This window comes from Onychostruthus taczanowskii, unplaced genomic scaffold (genome assembly GCF_017590055.1).
Source record: "Onychostruthus taczanowskii isolate IOZ18803 unplaced genomic scaffold, ASM1759005v1 scaffold10, whole genome shotgun sequence".
In the NCBI taxonomy this organism is placed as follows: Eukaryota; Metazoa; Chordata; class Aves; order Passeriformes; family Passeridae; genus Onychostruthus; species Onychostruthus taczanowskii.
Window position 1 is genome coordinate 2,253,007 of NW_024496526.1, and position 19,103 is coordinate 2,272,109.

General features: G+C 44.6%; 1 protein-coding gene across 4 annotated transcripts in view; it reads left to right on the plus strand.

Moving 5' to 3' along the window:
• ADCY9 (adenylate cyclase 9) overlaps positions 1-19,103 on the plus strand; it is an 83,661-nt gene that overhangs the window by 61,285 nt on the left and 3,273 nt on the right. For all 4 annotated transcript variants that reach the window (XM_041409503.1, XM_041409523.1, XM_041409492.1 and 1 more), the window contains 4 exons: positions 1,674-1,882; positions 8,382-8,541; positions 11,426-11,574; positions 14,479-14,520. In XM_041409503.1, coding sequence (XP_041265437.1) covers positions 1,674-1,882; positions 8,382-8,541; positions 11,426-11,574; positions 14,479-14,520 — 560 coding nt within the window. The remainder of the gene's footprint in view (positions 1-1,673; positions 1,883-8,381; positions 8,542-11,425; positions 11,575-14,478; positions 14,521-19,103) is intronic.

Consider the following 19,103-nt stretch of genomic DNA (forward strand, 5'->3'; position numbering starts at 1 on the left):
TGTTGCAGTTCAGTCTCTTCACTTTGATCAGGAGCTCCATGCTCATCCTGCAGCACTGTAATTTAGTGGTATCTCTCTGCATAAAGTTCCTGTAGCAACAACAGGGAGAAAATTCCTGTGGAATGCAGCCTGCAAAATTTGCAAACTGTAAAGACAACAGTAAATCAAGTAGTTTCCAGTGGAAAGATTGGAAAGAGAAGCAAAGCAGAGATAGTAAAGCATATACAGATGGACCTATTAATGTAGCTATGTAGAAAATTCCTAGAAAGAGCAGAAATGTGGCCTGTGCATTTTGTTAGTGGCAAGCTAATAATTCAAAAATTATTACATAAACCTCCTTGAAAATGGGAATTTTCACTCTCTAATAGTAACTCTGCAGCACTGGGGCAAAAACCTGTTAAAGCTTTAATGTTAGCAGAGTTCTGGTTGAAAACAGCAATAAAATCTTCTTTTGGAGAGTGAAAAGATTTGACAACAGTCCAGGTTCTCTAATGGCCTGACAGTCAATGCTGCTAAAAGTGACTTCCAGCACCCCTGAATTCACCTCTGATTATACAGTGCCAGCTGCAGGCTCAGGTTGTGATCCCTCTCTGGAATCAGCTCTGCTTCCCAAGAGCCTTAATCTGTTCTCATTTGGAAATGAAGGCACTACTTAGCACTGCTAGAGCATCTTTAACTCTGTCACTTGGGGGCACAGTGCTGCTTCCCTTCATTCAATTGATGGGACTTCACGTGTGGATGGACAGGATGCTGCCACCCCTTCAAGTTCAGAGGTAATTCTGGCACTGAAGTGATGCTGGCTGGATTTCTTAGGTTGCAGAGAGGTACAAATGAGGAACAAGTTTGTTTCCCAGTATTGCTGAGCACAGGAAGTGTTCTGAGGAACAAAAGAAACTTCCAGATTAAACCAGAGTGCTCCAACTGGGCACCTTCATGGTGACATTGATAACATAATTTCTGGTTTTCTTTGGAGCTTGCTTTCTAAACTTGGGTAGATACAAACACTCCCAGGACTGGGCTCACCTTCATGAGCCAGGATGTGGAGCTCGTGATCTGGTTTTCAGCAGGACTGGTCACAGCTGCACAAAGCACAGCTGCACAAGCACTGGGCCAGGCTAGGATGGGATAGGAATGTGTGGTGAGGGGTTATGGAAAAGCAGAACTGGATGTCCTGGGCTCTGATCAATTTGGATTACATAGCTTTTAATCTGATCTGAAAGGGAGATGTGAATTCTGCCATAGTTGTGTCTGTGGAGTAGTGTTAGGAGGGATTTTTTAAGGTTAAAAAGGTTATAGTAAAATCTGTTATTATTTTAAATTAAAATAATAGAAGAAAATATCCCATAACTTATCTTCTACTTAATATATTAATGTTTCTTTGCACAGAATAGTGAATTTTCATGTTGTTTTATTTCTGTATCATAATAGTGTGTAAAAATCACCCCAGGTCTGGAGGCTTTGCCACCAGTACGTCTTCTCAACAGGGTCTGCTCAGAGAGCTGTGACACCATCAAACCACCTCTTCTGCTTCTTGTTTCCAACCAGTGCTTATGCTGGATTAATGCAGTGGCCAAAATTTCCTCCTTCCTCTATTTGTTAGGAGCTGCTGTTCATCCTCCAGTTGAATTCAGCAAAATATCATTTATTCCTTTCAATCCCTGTGCTCCCCACAGGTTATAAGGAATGCTCCAGTGAAGACATTTGCCAGTGCAACCTTCAGCTCGCTGCTGGACGTGTTCCTGTCCACCACAGTCTTCCTCATCCTCTCCATCACGTGTTTCCTGAAGCACGGCATGGTCGCGTCCCCGCCGCCGCCCGCCGCCGTCGCGGTGTTCGTCATCGCCATCCTGCTGGAAGTGCTGTCCCTTGTCATCTCCATCAGGTAAAGAAAGCGTAACAAAGGCTGCAGAGAGCAGGGAGAGCTGCAGTGGTGCCTGGTCAGGAACGTTTTGTTTGACAGCATCCCAGGAACTGGCTGGGATGGGCTGTAGGCCTTGAGGAGCAGTCAGTGCAGCCAAGGCTCGCGGCACATCCTGTGCAGGGAGAGCTCTGGCTACAGGAGTTGCAGCAGAATTGTGACTCTGATAGAGGTCACACAGGGAAATGGAATCTGCACCCCATTCCTCCCCCTCTTGCTGTTTCTTGGGATGCCACGTGCCACTGTATGTCTTCTCTCCTTACAGGACTGTCAGAATTCAAACAGAAAACTTTGATCTGTCCTGCAAACAAACCCGCCCAAAATACCACTCCTTTAAACTCTGAGAGTACAGAGTTCTGGGGTTAAAACTGACATCATGTGTCAGAGCTGCAAAGAGCAATGCTGCCCTCAAAGAAAGAAAGAAGAGAAATTGCTAAATGCACATTGTATCTGTTCACTTTTTTTTTTAAGTTTCATAGGTTAACATTGAGATAATTCATGTTTTCTGTGTCTGACATAGGAGTCCAGTGTTTCCCCAGAAGGGCAGGGGCGCTGTTCTGTCTCTGCAGAAGGGGTGGCACTTGGCAGGGCTGTGCTCAGAGGTGCCAACCCCACACCTGAGCCCTTGTGCTGCCCCTCAGCGTCTCCTGTGCCCTCAGCAGCCTTGGCTGCAGGTGCCAGGTTTTTAACAACAGCTCCTCATTCCCGTTTTGCACCAGTCACCCCCAGTGCTGGGCTGTTCTGGGCTTCCAGGACACTGCTGTGGTGACTCCTCCATCCCCAGGGTTCTCACACACTCAGAGCACTTGGTTCAGTGCAGCTGGTGCTCCACTGGCTGTGATCTGCACAGGTACCCCCTGTAACCTGTCATTAACCCAGGAGACTGACCTGTTAATGAGCTGATTGTTTGTCTGGACCTGTGGGAGCCAGTCCACTCTGCCCTCCTCATCCTGGTGTTCCCTGCACTTCCCTGGCACAACAGCAGGATAAGGATGGTGTGTGCAAATGGGTGTCCTCTCCTGGAGTTCTGCAGATCTGTCAGGAATGTGTCAGTCAAAATGCTTTTGTAATTATGAGCTGGAAGCAATTTCTGCTGCTGTTTCAAAAGAAACAAGAGATTGCAGTTTGCACTCTAATCTTGACTTTGCAGGGTTGAGGTTAAAAATAATTAATGTTGCAGTCAATGAAGGAATTTGTGCCTCACAGGGGCATATAAATGTGTGCAAGTGGATTTATATCAAAGCTGGCATATGGAGTAGAGAGAAGCCATCTATGAAATGCTTTTAAAGATAGCATTTCTTAGCAGGTCTGTTTGGTTGTTGCAATGTGAATGGTTTTTAGAAAATCTAGAAATTCAGGGAGTTAAAAGCAGTACTGGGAGATGGATGAACTGGTAGAGTTGTCATTCTTGCATCAGAAATGCGTTTTCTCCTTTACAGAAGTTTCTGTACTCTGGTTTGGGTGGGGCAGAAGTTTAATTTCAGGCAGTTTTCAGGCAGCTCTTTCAGGTGTTCTGGGTTTGGTGGCCATGAACTTGTTCAGCTGGGAACAGCTCAGCCACTACTTTCCAGAAGTGCTGCTTTTAGCTGTCCAGGTGTATTTGGAGAAAATTTGTGTTCACTCACTTTACAGGTGAATTCTTACTCCATTTTAGTATTTTTCAATTTGTTGTTTTCCCCACAGGACAGTGTTTTTGCCTTATTTTGTACATTTATAAAAATTATTGCTATAATCTTAGAAATATTTATAGGTAGATACATAATGTTTTATTGCAGTCCTGCTTTGTAATTGGTGGTTTATGGATTCCTTAAGGAGAAGGAAAATTGTTATTTTCAGTCTATATAGTCAAGAGTTGGCAAAGTGGTTTTGCCTGTGAGTGGCTGTGCAGGGGTTTGGCTTCACTGCAGCTCTGTGCTGTCAACCTGACCTGTGATCTCCAGGTTAAATCCCTTAAATTGTCCTGGTTACCTTGGGGACCAGGAATGGCAAGTGACCACTGCCTTGCCCTGTCCTCTCCTTCAAACCAGCAGGGATGTTTTGAATTTACATTGTGTATTTGCTTTATAGTAAATACCTAAAATACACTTCTGGGCCAGCCCAGTCTCCATAACCTGAGGCACACACTCTATACAGTTCCTTTGGGCAGGGAGGTGAAAATCATCTTTTTCCTCTTCAAATCCTCTTCCAAGTGAGGACTGCTCCCTCTGACCACTCATTATGCACAGAAACAGTTCAGAACTTCCTGTGCAGAAATGTCATCCCAAATGACAATCACAGAATACCACCGAGATATCTTTGGGGAGGAGACTGGACTACAATGCTGGGCACAATCCCAGAATTTCAGGAAAAGGGATTATTTTAAGACCAGAAAATTCTTGCCTAAGTTTCACATTGTATTTTCATTATCATGATGCTAAACACCCTGCCTTTAAATCAGCTGAGTTTTAATTAAATCCAGGACTCAGCCTAGTAAGGGCTCCCGTGGCTCAGTCCAGCTGTGGGAGGGAAGAGGAGAGCACAGCACGGTCACAGCCTGGGCAGTGAGAAACACCTTAAAACTTGAGTTCTGCAACAGCAGAAGTCCTCATGGAGCAAAGCTTATGAGGGAGAAGGATGTTTTGATTCCTCTGAAGTGTCTGATAATAAATTATTGGAGTACCTATAGATGAGCATCCCACTGTTAGCACAAGAGCCACTCGAAAATTAATTGTATAAAGCTGCACACAAAAATTGGTGCTTCATTTGTGAGCACGTGGAAAATGTCATCTCCTCTGTAAATGTTCTCTGAAGGATGTCCTTCTGCCCACTTGAAATGTAGCTACTGTGACGAGCTCAGCTGAAGTGTAAGAGATCCTAAAGTTCTGGTATTTAAAAAAAACTGTTGTCATTGAATGTACAACAATGTGTGAGATTCCACTTGGGGAGTCTGAGGAGTGGCTCTGCAGGAGTAGGGGTTAAAGATTCTGCCCAACAACTGCCGAATATTTAGTGTAAATATAGAAGTTTTGTTCACTAGATAATTTTGACATCTTGTCCTCGAGTAAAATTGCTTATAAATAGTTTATTTAAAGAAATGTGTTGCTTTTGATAGTGTGCTTCAGGGAAGGCTTGTGGGTGAAGGGTTGGGGGCAGAAGAGTGGGTGTTTAGCCCTGTTCAAGAGAGTGAGAGGTGGGAGCACTTTCAGTTGGTTAATGAATTTAAAAAGACCTTTCTAGCAGCAAAAAAGAACCCTCTGGATGAAGGAAGCAAGTGCAATCCAGCAGTAGAAGGGAAACTGTTGTGTGACCAAAGAATTGCCCTTTTCCTGGTGCTTCACCTTCCCAGCCTTGCTGAGGTGCCACCCCCTGTGTGTCCTCAGCCAAGACCTGTGGCCAACATTGGATCTTCCTAAATTCCTCATGACCAGGAGCAGAAATTGCTTTCTGCCCCTCGAGCCTAATGAACCAGATCTGTTAACACGACTGATACAGAGTATTGATGCTGAGGAAAACAATGTAGTCTGCCTTTATTTATTTCTAACATCTGGTATTTAATATCCCACCAAATTGCTGCTATGCCAAAAGCTTTTGATTTGAACTCTGGGAATTGATTTTAAACTGCCAGTAAATACAAAAATGATGGTAAGTCTCCATTAGCCATTAATCATTTATGTCAAAGTTACTAATTTGAACTCCAGCTTGTGTAAACAGCTCAGATGCTTTAGCATTTAAGCCCTGTTGAGCTGCCCACTGACACTGCATTATTTACTGATACTGCCCTGTAGCCATTAAATCTGTCTGCAGCTCTCACTGCTGTCTGGATTTAATGCACCCCTGGCTTCCTGCGCTGGGAGCATTGGGCTGGATTCACTGCTAAGGAGGAGAATTCCAGAGTGCAGAGCCCCACACTAAATCCCATCCTGAAAAATCAGTGCAAGAAGGTAAAGATTAGCAGGAGAAAGGTGGCATTGCCCTGGAATTTGCACCTGCCTTGGTGGGACACGAAGCTGCCTAAATAAAGCAGTGTCCTCATGGCAGGATTAACCCCTCGAGTTCACCCCTGGATTTGTTGCTATAGTTCCCACAGGAATTTGTCCTGGCACGGAGGCTTGGCAGGAAGGGAAATGCAAACCGTGGAGTCCCTGGTGTGTGGGTTGGGGTGAGAGACATGAGCTGGGCGTGTGCCACAGAGCCGGGTCCGTGCCAGCCGGGATGGCAGCGTGGGCACAGGTGGCACCAGGCTGCCTTCGCAGGGGCCGGCGTGCCCGGGGAGCCCTGGCCCGGCATCCCTTCCCCTCCCCGTGCTCTCAGCTCAGCCCTGGAGATGCCAGTCCCGCTCCATCGGCTGCTGGAGAAAGGGGCAATGGGGCTTCCTTGGCAGAGGTGGCGAGTTGGGTGGTGATTCAGTACTGAGCGCTGGGCACAGGGACAGTTCTGCCAGTCTGTAACCCTGGAGAAACCTCAGCCCTTACTCTAGAGAGCCTTTTTAAATATTTTTCCATCCAGTTTTGAATGCTTTGCTGGAAATTCGGTTTTCCGATGGAATACAGTTAGAATTTTTGGTGTGAATGGAAGTCCATTAAACTGGGAACTGGCAGATCTGTGAGCACCCTCTCGTGGGTTCCCGATGAATTACAGTGTATTCCATCATCCCAAATTCCTCCTTTTCCAGGAATTTAAGTATAATGTGCAGATTTTAACACATGCAATTAGAGAAGAGTTCTTTATGCTTCACAAAATACTTGTGATTGCAATTCACAGAATTCCAGACGGGAGAATTAAAATCTCATTCACAAACAATTTATATTTAAAGGTGTGGAATGTGTGTCAAACCAGCATTAAGAAATTTAAATTCAGCTTGGTTTGTGTCAGGCTTTTATCCAATATAAAACCTGGTATTTCAGACAACAGGGTTTAAAATGAGTGGGTATCTTTTCTCTTTTTAGACATATAGGTGATACGGTGTGGTATTTCTGAGACCCTCGTCGAAGGGAGGAAATTTTGAATTGGACTCTGTGTTCTTAGAAGGTTAATTTGTTATTATATTATATTATACTAAACTAAACTAAAATTATACTAAAGAATTTTTAAAAATACAGACAGAAGGCTAAAAGATAATAATAAAAGACTCGTGACTTTTTCCTCCAGAGTCTTGACACAGCTGGCCCATAATTGGCCAAAAAGCAAAAACAACTCACATGCAACCAATGAAACAACCACCTGTTGGTAAATAATGTCCAAACACATTCCACAGCAACAAAACCCAGAAAAAGCAAATCAAATAATTACTGTTTTCATTTTTCTCTGAGACTTCTCACCTTCCCAGGAAAAAAATCCTGGGCAAAAAGATTTTTCAAAAAAATACAACAGTGACAATATGGGTTAATGTATGTGACTTTGGAGACTGGGAGTTTCATATTTAGTGGGTGGGTTTGGGGTTTTTTTTCAGCTGTGAGCATCTCTGTCCAAACAAAAGGTGTGATTCTGTCCTGTTTGGGCTCTGCAGTCCAGAATCACCTGCTCAGCCTGAGTCTCCTAACTCCACACGTGCCATTAATGGCTCTGGATCCAGCTAACTGTGCTCCAGCACCTTTTTACAGCTTCTTAAAAATAATTAGGCACTTGAACAGCAGTTGCAGTTTTTCTCAAGTGACTGATGTTGAGCTTTGAGAAGGAAGCTATCCCAGGGATTTCTTTCTGTGGATAAATACTAGTTTTCTATGCAATGCCCTTGAGCACTGAGCATCCTTTTCCCTTCCCTTATTCATTTTAGCAATTAGAGCTGCTCTCATTTGAGAAGCATCTCCGGTAAGCTGCTCTCCAGAGCTCTTCCAGTTGGCTCCTTCAGCTTTTCACAGGTTGGGGCCGTGGTTTTCTCGGCAGCTCCCGGCGAGAGCGGCTCCTTCCCGCGGGGCCGCTGGGACCCAGCGGGGCGGTGCCAGCTGGCCTCGCCGGGCTCAGCTCCTCCAGCTCGGCTGCTGCCAGCTCGCAGCCCACGCTCCCCTTCCCCTTCTCCTTCCCTAATGACAGGGAACGGAGCCTGCCTGCAGACTGGCTGCTTGCAACTGGGAGAACTGGTTTGGGTTGCATTGTCACGGGTGCTGGAGCTGCCCTGCTCCTGGTGTTATTTTCAGTAGCTTTAACTTGTGAAAGTTTCCCCTCTCCCTGCCTGCTTTATTTATGAATGGAGGAGTCTTCCCTCTGCTTAACCTTCCAAGGAAGTGAAGTTTGGCTTTCAGTAGGCTTCCTCAAAGCCACCGTGCCAAGGCTCTCCCTCCCTTTGCTGCCCCTCCTCACCGGAGCAAACACAGGCATCTGGCAGCCAGGCTGGATTATTCCCTGGAGTCACCAGCAGGTGCTGTGGCACCTTGGTTGCTCACAGAGCCTAAGTGATGGATTTGAAGGTGCATTATTACAGGTAAATGAGGGGTACAAGGAGGTGTGCTGCCATTAATGCCTGGATCCCTGCTTTCCTGTGTTCCAGGATGGCTTTCTTCCTGGAGGAGGTGATGACTTGCACCAAGCGTCTCCTGGAGGTGATTTCTGGCTGGCTGCCTCGACACTTCTTCGGTGCAATCCTGGTTTCTCTCCCAGCTCTTGCAGTTTTTTCACACTTCACCTCTGATTTTGAAACAAATATACATGTAAGTTGTTGAACTCCATTCTCTAAAGTGACTGTTTGGAGCTACCAAAGCTTGTTGCTTGCCTGCCTTCCTCCACTTCCCTCCTGCTTTACATCTGTTTGATACAGATCCCTTGGAGGGATGGGGCTTTGTGGATGATGGAATTCCTAGTCTGTTATGTAAACACAGCCATGGTGAAAACTCTCCAGCAAAAGGGGATAGGATGCCTAGAAACTCCTGCGCTTGCATACCTTTTTCTCTTAGACCAAGCACTTCTGCAGGAATTTTTTTGAGATAATGCAAGTGGTTTATCTCAGGATTATTGTCCTGGGCTGGATTTGGAGTCAGAGGAGCTGTATCACTGAACCTCAACAGCAGGAACAGGATTAGTGAGGGGTGTTTTGGCTTTGAAGAGTGAGATGAAGAAGCTCAAAGGAGAGAGCACTTGGTACCTAGAAATGGCCACTGCAGGGGCTGTGGGAATGGTTAAAGGAATGCAATAACTGCCTTCTGGAAAGGAATGAAAAGAAAATGGCATGTTTAACCCAGACACAGAGATCCATAGGGTATTTGGTGTCTCTGTTATTAAAAGCACTCAGAAGGGGAGAACAAGGGGTTAAACATCCATAGAATCACAGAATGGTTTGGGTTGGAAGGCACCTCTTGTTCCAGCCATGGGCAACAGTGAGGAGAGGGGAGAACAGTTTAATTTAAAAGCCAACTGTAGCATAAAATCAAGGCTTAAAAACTGTGAACAAAATGGCCTCAAGCTGGAGATGAAAGATTGTTTCTCTGCAGGTTTCTCTTAGGCAGCACAGTGTGCAATCCTTCCTTTCCAGGATCTTCAGGGAATTCTGTTTCACAAAGCTCTTGCTATTCCAGGGCCCTGGGTGTAGGTAATGACCAGATCCTCTTCACTCTTCCTATCACAGCTTATTCCTGGGTACTGGGGGCTGTTTGTTCCATGGGAACATGTGACCACACATTTTTTAGTCCTTGCTGATTTAAACACACATCCCGTGGTTATCACAGTCACAGCAGGGTGTGGTTGACATTCTGTTCCATCCCATGCTTAAGATCATTCTGCAGCTTCTACCTTTTGGAGCTTTAGGGGGAGCATTTTTAAGCTGTAAATTGATTTGTTTGTTCATTCAGTCTAATGATGGTCTTTGCCCTCCATGATTATCCGTAAACTAACCATAGGAATGTTTTCCTCAAGGGAAGGGAGCTGAAAACCTTCAAGTCTCTCAAATCTGTCCATTTGATTTTGATACCATCGCATTCATCACCATCCTTGATCATCTCCCCAGATGTTTCAGATAATATCAGAACCACTTTATGAGTGTGTTCTCAATGCAGCAGGTCAGCTTGAGTCAAAACACTTCAGGCAGCAGCAGTAAAATGGTGATTTCCATCACCAGACTGAGAATGAACTTTGTTTTCTTTCCTCTTGCAGGTGCTCCAGAGTCGTGGGGCTGTTGGCTCACTCTCCAAGTGATGTCCCAACTCAGCTTGTGCTCAGTGTTTCCACACTCATGGAGCTCTAGGAAATGGAGTCAATCTATAGAGGGTCAGGTAAGTGTCCTCCTTTACTATGACATGGTTTTGCAAAGTTTTTTTTATTCATAGCATTTTATACCCCGCCTGGATATAAAATAATTAAAACGAAAATTAACAAAAACAGCCATGAAAAAAAAAAAAAAAACTTTCCAAAGCCATGCATTCATAGTAAAATCCAGCACATCCTGACCCTCTATAGGCTGGCTTCATGCTGGGGCATCACTTGGAGTGAGAAGCAGTGCTCTGCCACTTTAGGAGACCTGAAATGGGGGGAAAAAAGTAAGTTTAAGTTACAGATTTTTTATGGACACTTCTGAAATTCCTTTTATCTGTTTTTAAGTCATTCAAAAAATCAACAATTGTTGTTTGTGGTTTAAAAATGGTGAATTATGTAAGGATTTTTCCCATACACTGTGTCTGCTCTCAATCACATGCTTGTTTGTTATGCCACAGGACTGCCATGCTGCAGAGTCTGCACTTCAGCTGCACAGGACACCTAAAAGGGGAGAGAAAGGGAGACAATGATCATTTGATTCTGTAACACAAGCATAAAGCTAGACCAGAACTCCTTAATCCAAGTATGGGGTCTCTGGTTTAGCTTGGATGGTCGTGAATATTCTTGGGAAACCAAAATTGGCACATCATTGGCACACTTGAGAGTTTTGAGCACTGTGAGATTGCACTTGGGGAAATGAAGGTGCTCTGAGCAGTGCATCTGTCCTGCACTTCCTCTCCTTTCTCCAGTCAAGTTGTGGAGAGGTAAAGGGGTTTTGAGATGAGGCATTTGGAACAGAAAATGTGAGCTTGTCCTTTCAAATTGCCACAAGTGGTCATGTTACCAAGTGTGAGTTGCCAGTGACTGAAGCTGCCTTTTGTCACTGAGGCAATCCTTCCTTCCCTGGACTCAGCTGTTACAGGGCAGTGTGGGAACATTCTCTGAGGAGTCTTTCTAAAAGCAGGCACGTGGGTGAAATTGCACTCTGCATTTCCAGTGCAATGGAATTTCAATATTCAGTTTAAAGCAGGCAGGATCTAACCCCAGCAGTGGAGAAGGGGTTGCCATGAATTTTCACCTTCTTTTTTTCCCCTTTTTTGAATGAGAAGAGGCACTGAGCTTTTGACCAAGGTAAGCTGGAGGCTCTGGACATCGCTGAAATAACGGGTGTGTGATAAAAATCCAGGGAAACCAGTGACAAACCATCAGTGCTAAAGGTTTTCTGCTGCTGGAAGGGAAGATGTCCATGTTCACGTGGGATCACTTCCTGTGCCCGTCATCCAGGAGGAATTCTCCAGCGTGGCTGTGAGGCAGGGCAGCTGCTAACCCCCCTCTCTCTCTCTGTTGCAGTACACCATGTTCATGTGTTGTGCCATTCTCATCACCATTGTGCAGTACTGTAACTTCTGCCAGCTCAGCTCCTGGATGAGATCCCTGCTGGCAACCGTGGTGGGAGCAGTGCTGCTCATCCTGCTCTACGTCTCCTTGTGCCCCTCCAGGTGAGCACAGCTGGGCTTCTCCCAGGGAAACAAGGGGCTGGTTTACAGGACTTTGCTGTCTGCCATGACTTTCTCCAGCCTCTCAACCTTAATGATTTTATTTCTTCATTATTTTTTTATTTAAGGATTTCAGAGGGCCTTCTTCTGTGTGACACTCTGTGCTTCCTGATGTGTTTCTGGGACACAGTTACAGACCCTCAGAATTGCCTTTCACCACTAGTTTGAAAATCTTATTTTATTAAGGAATTTCCCAGGTATTTGGTGGTGCCAGAGAGCCCAACTGCTCCCCAACACCCCTCTGGATTTATTTTTGCCCTTAGGAACCACATATTCTTCTTGCACCTCCTTCCTCAGTGCATTTTCCAGTGTGGAAGGCTGGTGCTTAGGTTTAATGGGATCTAATAGCCAGTTCCATTCTCAGTTTCCTGCCTTTTCAGAGGACTCTGCAGAACAGTAACCAGAGAACCAAGATAATGCAGTTTCTGTGCAATAACCTTAAATTTTTCCAGTTTTCATCTGATAAATTATTTTATGCAAGGAGAATTTGTTTGCAGTACTCTCCTGCTGTTTTCTTGCCAAGAGAGTCAAGGGGGGGTCCTTCCAGCCTTCTACTCCTATTGGCAAAATTTTATAATCAACTTGCACTTCTCAGTGGCTTAAGACCCTCCCTTGGGATGGACTTAGCAAGATCTTCTCCTCAATCAGTCAGTTCCTCTTCTTCAGAGACCTGCTGAATCATAAGGTGAAAAACATGAAAAAAACCCCCAAACAAACCAAAAAGAGTTTGCAGATACATATTTTAGTGAGTATTTAGCTTTAATTGCCTCTTTTAAGTGTCTTCAGTGGTCTCTTTTAACCTTGATCAAATTTATATTTTAAAAAAAAGGGAGAATAAAATTCACCTCTTACACCTGATCACATCTGTGGTTTGAGGTGTCTGTTAGGGTTGAAGGGAGAAAGTCCTGGGGAAAAAATATCCTGGAGCTGGAATTGGTTGACAGATGATTTCTGAATCATACTGACTACAGAAAAATCCCTTTCTTGTCTGTCTGCAAAGGACTTGGACAAGGAGGGCAGGGGAGTTGTCTCCAGCTGCAGTGCAGGAGTGTTTGGTTGTGAAGACTCCCGTGTCTCCTCATGGATTTGTCCCATTGGGTTTAGGATTCCAGTGGTCCCAGTGATCCCCCATCTGTCCCCCAGCACTGAGTGGCCCTCTTCCAGTCACAAAGATTTCTCCCTGTGGCTTTTCCCTTTGTAGAACTGGTGCTTTCACTGGCCAGCTGCAGCTTCACTGGGAGTCATGGAATCATAGAATCCTTGAGTTTGGAAAAACCCTCTGAGGCCACCAAGTCCAGCACTGCCAAGGCCACCACTGACCCATGTCCCCAAGTGCCACATCCACAGGACTTTTAAATCTCCCCAGGGATGGGGACTCCAGCCCTGCCCTGGGCAGCTGTGCCAGGGCTTTTGCTTAAAACTTTTTCCCTAGTATCCATCCAAACCTCCCCTGGCACAACTTGAAGCTGTTTCCTCTTGTGCTGTCACTTGTTCCTTGGGAGCAGAGCCCAAACCCCCTGGCTCCAAACTCAACCCCAGGTTTGGTTTTCCAGGGAAATTAGGGGAGAGCAGACCCTTGATGCCATTTCTTGATTCCCTGCTTGCTCTTGCCTGATTCCCCCCAGCAGGAGTTCCTGGAGCTCCTTCCTTCCCCAGTGCAGCTCCCTGGGGGCTCCTGGCAGAGCCTGGTAAAGGGGGTCATGGAATACACTCCTGGACAAGCTCTGTGTTGGGACTTTGTGCAGAGAGAAAGACACAGAACTGGGGGTTTTCCCTGCATTTCAGCTTTATTGAGGGACTGGGAATGGCTCTTCCAAAGGTGAGAGGTGGAGATCTTGCTGTTGTGTCAGGTCACAGCCTCAGCTCTTGCTGAGTGCTAAAGGGGCTCTGTGAATGTTAAGGAAAACCCCATTCTCTTAATAAATGTTACTAATGATGGTGTATTTCCACCTGTGGTGTGAGCAGCAGTGCCCATTAATGGGCAAGGTTCAGAACTCCTGGAATATGTTGTTGTTTCATCCCTCAAAAATAAATATTTCAAATAATAGAGCTGTTCAACTGAAACAGTGATTGATAGAACTGATCCTGAATAAGAGTCACACAGGTTTAGTGAAACCCATTACTTCTGTTTGTTAATAATCATCTTTTTTTTCATCTCTTACCATGATTCTGATAATATTTTTTGTCACGGTGGCAATTGCAGCCCTGTCTGCCCCACAGCCAGATCCATTCTGCACTTCTACTTCCTTTTCCAGTTTCCTGAGAGTTTGATACTCTCTTGCTACTTGATTGCAGTAGAGAAATTGTAATACAAGTAAATAAGTGCTTGAATTACTTATTTTCTCTAATGGCATGTTTAAAAATAGGTTCTGTGTTAGGGTCTTGGGGATTTGGGAGTTTTTTTTTATTTTGGGTGGTTTGGTTTGTTGTTTTTGGTTTGGGTTTTTTTTTGTTTTGGTTTTTGTTTGGAATTGTTGGGGTTTGTCTCTTTGTGTTTTATGTTTAAAATATTTGTGCTGTGTGCTCACATAAGATGAAGGCATAATGGAGTCTTAGAGTTCTGGGGTTGCTTTTCCCTATTTCCAGGTAAGAGGGATTGTTTAACAATTACTTGTTCCAGGCATTACAAAGTTCCAGTTTCCCCTTACAGGGATTTGCAGCTCTGGCTGGTTCTCTCTTCCAAGCAGATAAGTCATGTTCAGACAAAGTTTGTGTGCAGTTACCAGGTCTGCAGTGCAGTTCTTGGTCTGTGCAATAAGGAAGTTGAAAATTCTGTCTGGAATGCTGCAGGATGGTTTGTTTATTGCTTTAGCTTTCCCTCTGAAATCAGTGTTCTTTTCATTTCAGCTCCATGGAAGCTCCTCATCTAGATTTGGCACAGAACTTTAGGTAAGCTTTATGTAAAATTACCATCTTTATATTCAGGGATAGAAACATTTTCAGTGAATTACACGTAGCAAAACTTTGCATCCACAGTAATAACTTGGGAATTCAACAAATTGGTCCAGCAAGTTGTGTTTAAGCTCCTCGTGTCATTTCCTTTACAGATTACTTGGGTATGACCAAAACTCATCAGGGCTGGTGCTGCAGTCACAGAGTTGTGTAATGATATTTTCTCCTTAAATTGGATTTCTAGGAAATAGAACTATGGAAGAACTATTTAAAACAGCACCTGTTTTTCCAGTAGCAGCAGTTTTTAGAGCATTATCTGTCCACCACGAGCTGTTTGTTTGATTTCCTTGGCTGATTTGCACCATTCAGAAGCAGTGGGAGTTGGATGCTCTCACAGCTGGGCAGGTGAGAATTCCCTGGTGTAGAGGAGCTTCCTGTGGGAAAGCTGGATGTGCAGCCAGCTGCCCTCCCAGGATGGGGTGTGACAGTCTGGGCCTGGCTGTCCCCTTGCCTGGGCAGGGCAGGGAGTCATAAAAGTGAGAGCAAAAGAAATTTTAGCCTGCAGCCTTTCAAAGCAAACAAAAATCCCTTCCTGGGTAATTAATGGCCCCTTAAAATAAGTCTATTAAAGACTCACTCTGGTGATTTCAGTGGTGAGTTTCTCCTGAGTTTATTGCAAGTTTTTGCAATACCATTTGAAGTGTTTTTGCTGGTCTTTGGTATTAGACAAGTGTGTGTTTGCTCATTGCAAATTTGGGGGCAATATTTGGGCCATGCTGGATTTGACTGAAGTGTGGATGTGTGACTTTGGTAATGCATCTAAAAGGGGTTTTCAGGAGCTTGCTGCTTGTCCTGGGAGGATGTGTCAAAACAAAATTCCTTTCTAATAACTCTCATCTCCACAAATGCTGTGGTAATTTAGAAAACACGTAGGGTTTGGTACAGAGGGATGAGAGCAGTGTTGCTTTGGGTTTCCTGGGGTATTTCTTCACCAGGGACTCAGCACTTCCTACACTGCTGGGGTTTGGGGGGCTCTGGCTTTTCTAGCATGGGTTTTCCTTTTTCCTGATTTTGATTAGTGAAAGTTCTTTCTTGTAACAGAATTCCAGTTCCTTGAATCCAGAATGGAAATTTAAAGCCAAAAGAATAGAGGGGGCTTTTGGGTTTGGTGGGGGTTTTCTTTGTTTGTTTGTTTAGTTTTGTTTTTGTTTTTTTGTAAACATCAGTGTGTTGATCACTCCAGTAGTATCTTAGGATCAGCCTTAGTTAGGATCCTTATTTTTTGTTTGTGAAGCTTTTGTGCTGCTCAGAATTGCAAACCTCTTTCCCAGCAGCTCAGAAGGCTCCTGGCCAGCTGCTAATCACTGATCAATAATTCATCCTGCCTTAAATCTTTGACAACTGGGTCTTCCCCACAGTGACAGAAATCTGTGAAAAGATCATCTGTCAAGCACTGTTTTCCTGCAGATATTTTTCTTCCATAAACATGTAACTTCTGACTGATGACAGGGGAAGGTGAGAGTTGCTGAGGACCAAACCATGGAGGTGTCTCTGGTGAGCAGCTGTGGAGTGAGGCTTTCCCTCCTTTACAAGGCTTGCCTGGTGGTCTAAAGGCCAAGTAAGGCAGTGACCAAAATATGTCACCTGTTAAACATTTCTAAACTTCATTTTTCACTTTTTATTAGGATGTTGTCTGTGCTCCTTCAGCTGAGGAAGAGACCCATGTGCTGATTCTGCTCAGCACTGCCCTTCAGACCAGCTCCCCTGGCCTGACCCTGCCCAAACCTGGACATTAACAAACATTGGAAGTTAAAAGAGAGAACTGGGAGTTAATCCTATTCTGCTTCTGCCATTAAACAGAATTTGGCTTCTTTCTTCAGGACTTTTATGGTGTATATTATTGAATACCACATTTCTAGAGTATAGAATTTCCCCTTTTTTTTTTGGTAATGGACTAATAAAAGGTGAAACTCTCTTAGCCTAACAAAACCTTTTACTGCAGCTTTCTGCCAGAATTGCATAAATCAGGTTCCTTGCTTACCCCACTCAGCACTGAAGTTTTCCCATGTTCTAAGAGGGCTAGCTTGTGTGTTGCCTTAATGAGGTTGTTCCCTTTCCTTGATCAAGAATAGAGATAATATGAATGTTGCCTGGGAAGAAAGACAGTTGTAATGGTAATGAAGCCTTAGCACAGAGTTCATCTCTGGACTGTCTGTAAATATAAACATGGAGTTTCCCTTGTTTTCCAGGCAGCCCAAAGGATACAACCATGAACTTTGTCTTTGAAGCAGGAAACATTTCCCATTTTCATTCCTTGTCACCTCAGAGCAGGTGGGATGTGCCACTTTCCAGTGTGGCTGCTCAAGGGGGAGCAGCAGTTGGCCACTTGAGTGGAGGCTGCAATCACCTGGGTGCAGGGAAGGTTTGTAGGCATCCCCTGCATGTTTTCCATTGACAGCAGCAGTTTGATCCCCTTTTCCACACCTTTCCTCCCTGCATTCTTCTCTCAGATTTAGCAGGCAGAGGCATCTTCTTTCAATATAGCAAGATATCCAAATCCAAACAGGGTTACTGGCTCAGAAGCAAACTGGCTTTCCAGAAAGCTCCGTAAGTGGAAGACCATTATCTTGATGATTTGTGATCAAGCCAAAGGAGATTCTATCTCTGGAGTCTCACTTGTTCCGTGTTCACAGCCTGGATGGAGGTGCCAAGTTAATAGTGAGGGGGCTGTGCCAGGCAGCATTTCACCAGTTTGAGTTAAAGAAACATTGTCAGCTCAAGATCTCAATTTGAATGATTTTTAAAATCAGTTTTCTGCTGCAGCACCTCATAAAAAGTAGACTTGAGAAAGATTGGGTAGGGGGGCTGATTCTTTCTGTTGGAAATGTGGGAGAGTTTTTCTTTTTGTTCCAAAGGATGACTCCAGGTCATGGCTGCTGCCTGGGAGAGGTGATTTAGGTGATTTACAGCCCTGTAGGTGCTGTATCCTGGTCACTGTGACATCCTCAGGCTGGAATTCCAGATGAGGGTGATGCAGTTGCTCTCTCCTTCAGACTGGGATCAGGGCTTTCCATACTGATCCACAATGGGATAAAAATGACCTGCTCTGGAGAAGGGATCCCACCCCATTCCCATTCATGGCAGGAGGTCAGTGCACAGAGTCACTCCCTGCACATCTCAGGGCTGCAGCCACGTGGCCAACGAGGTCAGGCCACGCTGAGCAGATCATGGAGAGCTCCAGGAATGGGGAGTGGGAGGCAGCAGGTCCTTCCCTAAAGGCAGATCCTGCCTTCCACTGCTCCTCACTGAATGTTTGTGCTGCTCACCTCATTCACTGCAGAGGAGTTAGAGTACTTTGGCACTGTTTTGTACAGCAAACTGTAAATAAAAAGCCCTTAATGGCTTAAATAAATCCCTGTGGCTGGAATGTCTGATGTTAGAGGGGATTATCTGGATCAAACTCTTACTCTCAGAGCAGTAACAGAGTCATTGCTCAGATCCTTCCACAGATCTCTGCCCACAGGATGTGTGAAATAATGAACTCAGATTCAGAGAAGAACGTGAATTGTGCTCCTTAATCCAGATTCCTTCCTCACTTTCCCCCACCTCTTCTTACTTTCCAGGATCTTTTCTCTTACCTACATCATTTTGTTTTATTAACCCATCAAGCTGGAAGGGCATTTTGTCACCTCCAAAATAGGGCGATTAGCGGGGATTGTATTTCAGGAATTGCTCCCTTCTGGTCATTAACTATGGAATCATTTAGGCTGGAAAAGACCTCCAAGATCAGGGAATCATAAAATAAAAGGCACCAACAAGGGTCATCAAGTCCAACCATTAGCCCAGCCAAGGCCCCCTCTAAACCATGTCTTTGTCTTTGTCTCTGACTTGTCTTTCAAGGGAGGAAATAAACAGGTTCATAACAGAGGTTCTGCTGAGCATCAGGGAGGAAGGAGTGTCTTGGTACAGCAAGGAACCTGATGGTGGGGCTCTGCTTTGAGTTGGGACATCTCCTCCTTTCTTGGTCCCCTTGTGAAGAGGGAATAAAATAAATACACCTTCACTTCTCCTGAGAGAAGTATATTTGTGGTAGAAAACAAAAGAAGTAATTTTCAATGTAATCTGTCCTATCTTTCATCTGAAATTCAGCCTGCACACTCTGTATTGTAAATATTTCACTCACCAAAAACTTTTCCCCCCAAAAGATTTCTGTAAAAAAGGGAACAGATACAAAGACTATGGCACGGAGAAATGTTTTTGGATAAGGGGCACGTTCATCTGTCTCACAGTTGTGCTGTGGTTTTGTTTCATCACACTTTCCTGTCAATCAAGTATTTGAGAATGAAACTCAGAAAAAAAAAACTGTGCCTGTAATAAAGTTCAGTTCTGAAATATATCCAAAGTGAAAAGCTGTCCCCCGTGGACATGAAGCAACAAAATTAACTCAGGAATGTTTTCATATGTTACAGTAACAAATTCAGCCTTCTCTTCTTGAGCTGTTGCTCCAGTTGTGCTGAGTTTTAATCCCTTCCTGCCTTCCCAGAGAAATGCAGGCAGGTGCTGAGTTTAGATTCCTTTTT